The following is a 9,555-nucleotide window of genomic DNA, read 5'->3' as shown; positions in this document are numbered from 1 at the left end:
CCCCAGCCCCCAGTAACTGAGCCCTGGCCCTTGTCTCTTTTGCAGAAGGAATGTTTTTATCAATCTGTTGTTTTTCTTCTATTAAGCTAATAGCAGTGATAACACCAAATACTTCTAAAACACCTTATATAGCTATCACACGTATGCAACAGATAGCATTCCTCTTAAATAGGAGTACCCATTGTCTATTTTTTTCTTAAACTTTGCAGGATAACACATATAACTACTTCAATAATACATTTAACACAGAAATCAAAATATGGGTCACCAAATTAAAATATTTTTAAAGGTAAATTAAATGAAGATGTGTTTATTATTATTATTATTATTATTATTATTATTATTATATTATTGTTGTTTTAAACTATTTGTATTGTATACAGTAGGCCAGCTCAACTATCACTGTAAATACAATTTTAAAGAAATTAAATTTCCCCCTTTCCTAAGCTCTTAGTCATTTAAATTGATAAATTACCAAGTAATGCTGGAATAATTACCAACTAGTTACAGTGACCACTTAGAAAATAAAAAAACAAAAAAAAAGGTTAACTTCAGTTGTGTAAAACACAGCAAACTTTATTTGGGTCAGTTGCAAATATAACAAATCAGTATTATCTCAAAGAGTATGGTATAAAAATATACATTTCATAAATAAAAATCAGTAGTTTCTTTACAGCACAGTGCTCACGCTGGAGGCAGTTATTACTGAGTATCCATTTGCTACTCAACAGTGAGGCGGGCAATTGAAGAAACCAAGTTTAAATCTGCTGTTATGAGTCTTGAGTTTGTTTTTTTTACATACTGTTTAAGACACATATCCATCACTGGGAATCAGACTTGTTCTTTTCCATTATCAGCAGATAAAACAGATTTCAATTGGGACTCTGTCAGCCCAGTTAAAACTGCGGGCTGGTCCAATATAAATACCAATTATACAAACAACGTGATGACTCCAACCCCAGTTTGATACTGGAGCAAGATGACATTGAGATGGAAGATGGAGATGTACATTACTGTACTCACAAGTAACATGTCAAAACTGGATTGGTCAGGAGAGTGCCCTGAGCTCAGTTGCAGCGGCCCTATATTCAATGGATGATAAATAATATACACAAGACATCAATCTGCCTAATTAAAAACAGACATTATTTTGGTACAGAGTAAACGTGAGCCCTGAGATATTGTCAAATGCAAGCTTGTTCAATTGGCCAAGAGTACATATAGCCACAAAATGACTCATTTAAAAGATTTGAACCTCCAGATCGAAACTTAATTAGTATTTTGGAATGCTCGCAGAGAAGGAAGTGGTGGAGACTTTACACTGTAGTGAGTCTACAGGGGTTCCTGTCATATCAGAGTTATTATCCTGGTTCAATAGGTTGAGTGCTGCAAAGGCCTAGCTCAGCCTGTGCTGAAGGCAGGTTGCAGTGCACGTGGGCTGGCACTAGGGGGCGCTCCATCAATGTGTTTGAGGACCTGGATGGTGTCCTGCAGTAGAGCATCGAAGATCTCCTCTGTCAGCCTCATCTTCACACTGAGCTCGTCGGCGCTGTAGTCCATCCACTGCGGCTCCTCCTGATGCAGCTCCTGGATCTGAACAAGGACACATGCGTCACACGTGTCAAATCAGCGCAGGACAAAGTCCGGGTCTTTCTTCTAGCCCTGTTCCCAATTGTTTTTTTAACCAATTAAACCTCCATTCAGCTCCTAAGGTAGCTTGTTATTTCATTAGACCTATTCAATGTAAACCATTATAAGTCCCTCTCAGCCAATCAAAACACACATTCACAGGCAACCTAATACATCATGTTTTAAACGACATAGAAATCATTAAGGAGAAACTTGGCTTGGGTGTGAAATATCAGAGCTTTCTTAACTATGGTTTTACGGCTGTTGTTTAGGTTCTCTCTGTATCATGTTCTGTTTCAGTTGTCACATCCTGGTGACTTTTGAAAACTCTAAAGTTTACAGAGCCTCAGTACTGTAGATCTCTCAGAGCCATGTGTAACCTCCAAGCATTGGCTGCAGGGGTACTTTTAAACGTCTGAATGGTTTGTGACGTGATGTGATTCCTTAAACAGAAAATACAACAAAGTGGATCTAAACAACAGCAAAAACGACATTAGTTAGGACAGCTCTGAACGCCAACTTGTATCTCTACAATGAATTGACCCAATTTGTTGAAGTTGTCATGGTTAAACAGTGTCACTGCCTGATATTATGCAAAAAACGTTATCCGCTTATCTAAAGTAGTAGTCTAGTGTAGCATATTTTAACAGTCTGGATGACACAAGAATCACAGTGTTGCCTGCCTGCTCTCAGTCACTAGGCTAAGTATTCAGTTTCCTCAATTACGTATCTGTTTTTTAAATCAATCCACAGTTTCAACTTGCTTCTCAAGGACTCAGGACAGATTGTAGGGGTTCCCCTGCTCTTCTTTGAAATACACATATCCCTATCAATCAATGCTGAAGTATTTGGCAGGATGCTAGCTAAAGAAAACCTTAATTTTTTCCCACTCATTTCATCTATAAAGCTTTTCTCCAGACCTAAAAAAATGGCTTCTACGTGAATAAAGCGTCATTGTGCTGATAAGAGAAAAGCTAGCACAGTAAGACTGATAGAGGGATATATTGCAATAGCTATGTTAACTTACAGTCAGCTTTTACAAAAATGACAGTAAACTGTGGTTACTGCATAGCATAAACATAGTAAAACCACAAGACTACTGTGTGTATGTACACTTTTATTCTGGGCCTGCCTGCATCCGGTATCTAAGTTGGAAACATAAACCAGTAAGTGCGAGCCACATTCTACAGAAAGACTACGTAACCCCTGTGGTGGTGCTGCGAGCTGGATCTTTGAGTCATTGCCTACCAGAATGTAGTCCACCCTGTCTCTTTGAGCTTTCCCAAACTTGGACATCTTCTGTAGAATCCTCCTCATCTCCAGGTCGCTGCAGTCCAGATTGAGCAGTCTCAGAACCTCTGCCTGCATGATAGACTGGAACAGAGACCACGTTCATTCATTCATCATCAGTGAATTTCGCCACCACTACAGGTGATAAAGAACTATAGGCAACACAGATATGCAGCTTTCTCATAAGTGTACATTAGACTAGTGGTTCTCAAACTTTTTGGGCCGTGCCCCCCGTCCTCTTGTTTGTTATACTTGATGTCCATCTCCCATCCCCACCTACGAATGCAGTTGGTCAACAGCTGTAAAACCAGGATACTCTATAGATCTGTCCGAAAACTGATACATTCCTAAATGTGTATGGCATGAGTAAAACCCTTTGTGAAAGACCCCATCAGTCATCGAAAAGTAAAGTATCTGTGTAGGGGTAAAACATTTAATACTATGTGGTACTGTCTTCAATCTAATGTCTGATTAAAAATCAAATGTTCCTCAGTCAATCAAATGAAACTTTACAAACTGAATTCAAGACAGAGTTAGCCTCTTAACAAGTCCTATAAGTAAACAGTGGTGCATCAAAGAATCTCTACAAATCCTAGCTGAATCAATACTTGTTGGTGTGACAGAGAAAGAATGAATCTTGGTTATAAATCTCCTTCCTGACCTGTGAGGGCGCTGTGTAAAGGGAACAGAGTGCCCCAGACTGGATGGTCTGACAATTCATTCCAGAGAAAGCTGGAAGTCGACCATCTAGAAAGGGGTGATCTCCCCAGAAGGGAAGTAATGTGGCAACCGCAGATTGGAGGAGAAATGGTTGCACTCATTTACCAAGGAGGCGTGACATGATGGCACAAAAGGGGAGGTGGCTAGGTGATCTGTTCCTTTGTTATGGTTAAGAGAGAACTGCTAAAGGAAACCAAATTGTACCGTGAGTGTTTAGTGTTTGTTTGTTTTGTTGTGTCTGATTATATACTTGTTTGTTTATTAGACTGCTAACACGTACCGGGAGCTGTCGATTAAGGCCAGAACAAACCCAGACAACACTTCACAACTGTATAAGAATAAACTGCATTTCACCACTTGTACACTAGCACTCACTTTGGACTTGTAATTGTGTGTGTCTTTGTGTGTGCTATACTGTGTTTATTCTTTCTGTACTGTAACCCTTTGTTTTGGAAAAGTGCAATATACATTGCTGTGTATTGCCTGGGATTATTCTTTGATGTCACCATACCTGAATTATAAAAATAAGCATATGTTTGTATCGTGAACTTTGTTGCCTGTCTTCTGTTTCGTAATCACATCACCTCTACACCTGCGCACTGCAGACCACTTTGCCACGGTTGGTTAGTAATATATTTCATCAGATATTTCTAACAACTGATAATTCAAGTTGATATCTTTAGGCTGATTTCATTTTTTATTTTTATGGAAGCCATTCTGAAAGAACATGAATTTGGCTCAAAATTTGAACACTGCACAGATGACACATATCCCTACATCAAATATACCGTGACAGGAGAGAGACTTAGTGTGAGGCTGTAGGAGTGGACAGCAGCCTTAGATTATGTGAGCGATGGTGTTAGAGCAGAGAGTACAAAGGGATGGACACCTGTCTAAGATACATGAGTTTTGCCAGAGCATTACCTTGACTTCCTTGAGGGTGGGCCTGCTGGACAGTAGAGCTGAGATGGTGGAGACACCCTTCCCCCTCCATGGGGAGGTATTGGTGTTCAGATCCTCTTGAAAAGCTTCATGAAATATATCTGAGGTTAGATCAAATATGACCTGCAAGTGAAAGAGAAGCATGATTTATGGTAGATCAAACAGTATTTGGTTATTCCTTCCTCAGGGTTTACAAACTGTCGTTTAACTGGCTGCCCTAGTTAAAAATATGCTGGTGATAAGAAACATGAACCCAAAGCATTGGTCTACAAGAAATCATTTCAAAGTAATCGATAGTAGGGCTACCACATTGGAGTGAGAATTTAAAATGCCACATACCAAGAGCATCTTTCATTTTTACGATTTCAATTATTTAGATACAGGGGTGCAACACTATCATTGGATACGGATTATATATAGTGCCTTGGTGTTCATTGCTGTTGTAAAAACATTCATACAATTTCAAGAATGCAATGTCACAAATCAAATGTATTTGTATTTATCCCACTAAGAATTAGTGGTGTGCAAAGAAATCGGATTCGACTTTTCCTTTAAATCTAAACATTTTACAGAGATTAAGTCTAGCTAAAGAAATCAATAAAAATGTACCTTTAGTTATAATTCACTGATTAGAGTCATATTCCAGTTTAGACATCTCTTTCTCTTAGTTCCACAGTGTACACTACACTGACCCCCAAGATGCACCTGGGTTTACAGAATCTCACTGGAATTAACCTGTAGCCCAAATCAATGTGAAATGCAATTGCATTCCATGGATAAAAGGATGGTCGGGTTAGCTGTTTCCAATTAAGCCATTACAAACGTTCTTTGCATCACCTCATGAATAAACATGGACAGTTTGCCCAAGAGACAAGTGTAAAGAAATGTGATGATCATCTATACCAAGTGGACCAGCAACTAGAGTGAACTTTTATAGTTCTGAGTGAAGAATAGTTAGGAATGAGTCTGAATTATGTGCTCAGTGAACAATGTACAGAAAGTAAAAATGTCAAGTGGAAAAGGAGTGAAGTTCAAAGACATGGTTTACACAGATGCATTATAGTTAACCATGGTATATGCTGTAAGGTGATGGCTGGGAGATAAGCATAATGACCTGTTTGACAGAAATTGGTTTATGACCAGTTTCTTAAGAACAGATACAAGTAAATAGTTAAGGGCCCCATCTTATTTAAAGCAATATGTTTTCAGTATCAATATAAGTGTAGTAATGAGACACCCTGAGAAGATTCAGACACCTCCGGATCTCCTGTCCATATACTGACACCTCCCTGCAGAAACGGGCAACCTTGGCCTTTACCTTAAAATCTGTTGTTTGATGATAGTGACCGTCTTACATGACTAAATGAAACGGAAGTTTGTACTTTGGAATCAAACTAATGTAATCTTGTTAAGTTTTAATTATGAGTCATTTGAGTCTTAATAATACTTTATTGATAATCACTGATAATAACAATAACAGAATGAATGTTGTAATTTTAAGAAATTGAACCACAACCTAACACAAGAATGCAGTTCCCTGGGAATAGAATTGTTTTGTGCCATTTACAATCTTATTGATTTATTTACCTAGCCTCAATCTCTTTCAAAGTTTGACAGTTATGCCATGATATTATTGTAAGGGACCATCTCTAACATACCAACCTGTTTATAGGCCTTCCTGCTCTCTTCATCGGCCATACAGTCATCCTCTTCTCTCTTTCCCTGAACACCACATTCCCCAACCTTCTGACCTGTTGCCTGGATCCACAGCCGTTCCACTGCGCTCCCCACCAGGGTTCGTACATGTGCAGGGTCATGGAGGTGTTTGCCTTCCAGGGAGGGTCCTGTCGAAGTAGTGCACTGCCACTGGTCCAAATAGCATAGTGTGCTGGGGGAGTGGGGCTCCTGCTGACACTTCTCAATTGTCTGGCTTTCTGGGATACCAGGACCCTGGAGGAGGAGGAGGAGGAGGAGGAGGAGGAGGAGGAGGAGAAGAAGAAGAAGAAGAATGAAATAAAAACTATTGCTGCATAATGATAGAAATCACATAGGCAGGAAAATAAGTTAAAAAATTTAAATTACAGCTATAATCTTTTCTGTAGTGTGATTTACATGCCCCTCAAACCATACAAAGTGAAGTGATTTAGATGTAAACCTATACTTACAGGTTCATGGCTCTTGAGGGTGTTGGTCAGACTTCCTCTGGTCCACACAACCTCCTGCTGCTGCTTTCTCTTCCAGATCCCTTGGAACTGCCTCACCACCTCACTCAATAACTCAACTGCAACATTGTGCACCAGACAATCCAGCACAGAGCTGTCAATAGTGCTTGAATCACCCATCTCCTCTTTGTGTGTATGGCGTTCCCCAATTAGTGGAGCTCCTGAAATGCTCAGAGATTTTCTTTGGATGGTTTCAGGTAGTTCTTGAATCATTCTATCTGCCGGTAGTTGACTACCTAGTTTCTTATTTGTATTTGTTGTAACACTACTATCCAGCTTCAAGTAGATGTCCTGTTCATTCTGCTTGGACTCAGGGTTTGCAAGCAGCTCCACAGCCCTTGCAGCTTCATTGATGATCTGCTGGAGGTCTGTCTTTCCTGCACTGAACTCTGATGCCGTGGAAGAGGGAATGGATTGTGCCAAGTTCCATTCTTCCTGAATAAACACAGCTGTGTTCTGTATATTGTTATTCATCTCCTCAAGAGCCAGGCTGTATGAGCCAGCTTCACACACCTTAGGGGCTGTAGACCGCTTTCCTCCATTTTCCCCACTAGGCTGCTTCCATCTCTTTTCCCCACTCCTCTTTTCTCTTCCTTCCCCACTGCCCTCAGATGATCCCCTGCCCCCTATATTATTTCTTAGGGATCTAAATTTCTCAGGTGAGTCTCCATCTGAGAAGGGATCTTCATTGGCTTTGAAATCTGAGTCAGTCTCATGGACCCCCAGAAGGTGAGATATGTCCTCGGCTCTGACCAGGACACCACAGTTTTTAGGACATTCAAAATACCGGATGCCTCGGTAGGTGCCATTGTGTTGTCCGGATGGACTGTCTAGGGCAACCCCAGCCCAATGTCCGGTTGCAAAACTGGTGAGCCCTTTGAACTTTAGAACCCCAGGCTTGGTGTGGCACACCAACACTCGGTCTCCAATGTGGAAGGATAACAATGGGTCTGACAATGAGTCTGAGTCGCTTTCATCAGCACTGGTCAGAGTTACAAATGGGTTTCCCTTCTTGGAATGCTGGGAGCTCTGTTCTTGGTGTTCCACATTTTCCTGTGAAGGCTGAAACTGAGACCCATTAGCTTCAACCTCAAGAGTTTGCTTTTCACACTTATGATTTACTGCTACCATACTTTTATCCATAGGATCCAAGAGCTGCTTCTCTTGCAGAGAGCTGTTCAGCTCCTCTGTGTAACACTCCTCAACAGGAGGGGCCAGATCCTCTGATAGGGATGGTAAGTCCTCGCTCTTGATCGAGGGGTCATCATCTGCTGGGAATTGAAGTCTCTCCTTCCCAAACTTTCCCAGTTCTTCTGGTGGTAGGGGGAAGTCTTCACTTTAAAATGAGGCATCCTCACTTGTCCATGTAATCACCTCACCTGCAGGGAGAGGTGGAGGGAGGGGCAAATCATCAAAATCTTCACAGCCTGACTCTCTTGCAATAGGTGGAGGGAGTTCAGCACTCCCATAGGACAGTACCTCATCCACCGGTGACACTATCTCCGATAAGTTCTCGTCAAACAGTGGCCGCCTTGAATTAATGGTAGCACAATCTCTCATTGCAGAAGGAGATAATGGGCTATCTTTGGGAGCCTGTTCTTTCTCTAAGACTCTACCTGAGGAACTTAGTTCTACATGTCTTTCAAAGACCCTTTTAAGCTTTGGTGGCAGGGAGCTGAATGTTTCTGGGCATGGTTGGCCAGTACTGTTCTTTGTAACCTGTGATTCAGTTTCTCTAGAAGTTTTACTTTGGGCCAATGGTTTTAAGTTATTTTCACGATCTGAGGTGCCTTTTCCTTGCCATTCTATCCCCTCTAGTATAATCTGCTCATCCCTTGAAGAAACCAGTTCTGGGCTGCTCAGGGAGAATTCTTCCTGGGGCTCTGGTGCTTCACTCTCTGAGAAGTTGTCACTGTTGGAAGCAGATATTTTCAGTGAGCTATCAGGGCTTCTGGGTTGAAGATCCAGGAATAGGCCTCCCTTGTTTGGCTTGCCTTCTGTAGTTTGTTCTGCTGATGATGTACCTTTTGGGAACGCAACTCTAGGTAAAATGGACTCACCAATGTCCTGGAGATCTTTCTTAATCTTTTCTACCACAGTGTAGCTCTGATGGAACTGGCCTCCTACTGCTCCTGGAACTTGTGGGAACATGCACTGCTTGCTTTTGAATGGGTTGTGGTCAACTAAAAGACCACTTTGAGTTAGACATTCATTTTGAGAATTATGCCTCATTGAATCTTTAGGTACTTTGGTTATCTGTTGTTGGTTAACCTCTTCAGGAAATTCTTCCTTAATAGGAGAAGCTTCATTAGACACTGTCTTTGACTTAGTATCAGGTGAATCAAGGTCCTGAGGGCTGCCTTTCTCTAGCACTTCCCCTTTACTGCTCTCTGTGTCTAAAGGGATTTCTTCCTCAGTTTCCAAAGAGGAGATCGATGTCTCAGACATGTTTATAAGAACGGCAGATGCTTTCTGGAATTCTTGGAGTGAGGGATATGACCCCAAACTTTTCTGTGACTTCCACGAAAGATCATTTGAATTAGAAGACAAGTGGAGCTTCAAATTGAACCTGGAACAAGATGATTCTTCTTCTGAAGACTCATAGCCAGCTATGTTTTTTTGTGAACGCTCGTCTTTCTCAGATTCTAAATTGCATGCCTTTCCTTCAATCACCTGTCCATCTATAACAAAAGAAAATGTCTTGTTACTATATACACTGCTAACAACTTTTACATTGGTTGGTATAGGAATA

General features: G+C 41.0%; 1 protein-coding gene across 1 annotated transcript; it reads right to left on the bottom strand.

Moving 5' to 3' along the window:
• Nucleotides 1-500: 500 nt before the first annotated feature.
• Nucleotides 501-7,967, bottom strand: LOC121303519 (centrosome-associated protein 350-like). The gene is made up of 5 exons (XM_041234255.1): nt 6,747-7,967; nt 6,244-6,531; nt 4,564-4,704; nt 2,878-3,003; nt 501-1,593 (listed from the first exon to the last, which is right to left on the bottom strand). The coding sequence occupies exons 1-5, from the start codon at nt 7,944-7,946 to the stop codon at nt 1,402-1,404; spliced, it is 1,947 nt and encodes a 648-aa protein (XP_041090189.1). The 5' UTR covers nt 7,947-7,967; the 3' UTR covers nt 501-1,401.
• Nucleotides 7,968-9,555: the final 1,588 nt, after the last annotated feature.

The sequence above is a fragment of the Polyodon spathula genome, chromosome 33, assembly GCF_017654505.1.
Source record: "Polyodon spathula isolate WHYD16114869_AA chromosome 33, ASM1765450v1, whole genome shotgun sequence".
Lineage (NCBI taxonomy): Eukaryota > Metazoa > Chordata > Actinopteri > Acipenseriformes > Polyodontidae > Polyodon > Polyodon spathula.
The sequence above is the reverse complement of the archived record's forward strand: the minus strand, read 5'-3'. Positions and strand labels throughout refer to the sequence as shown.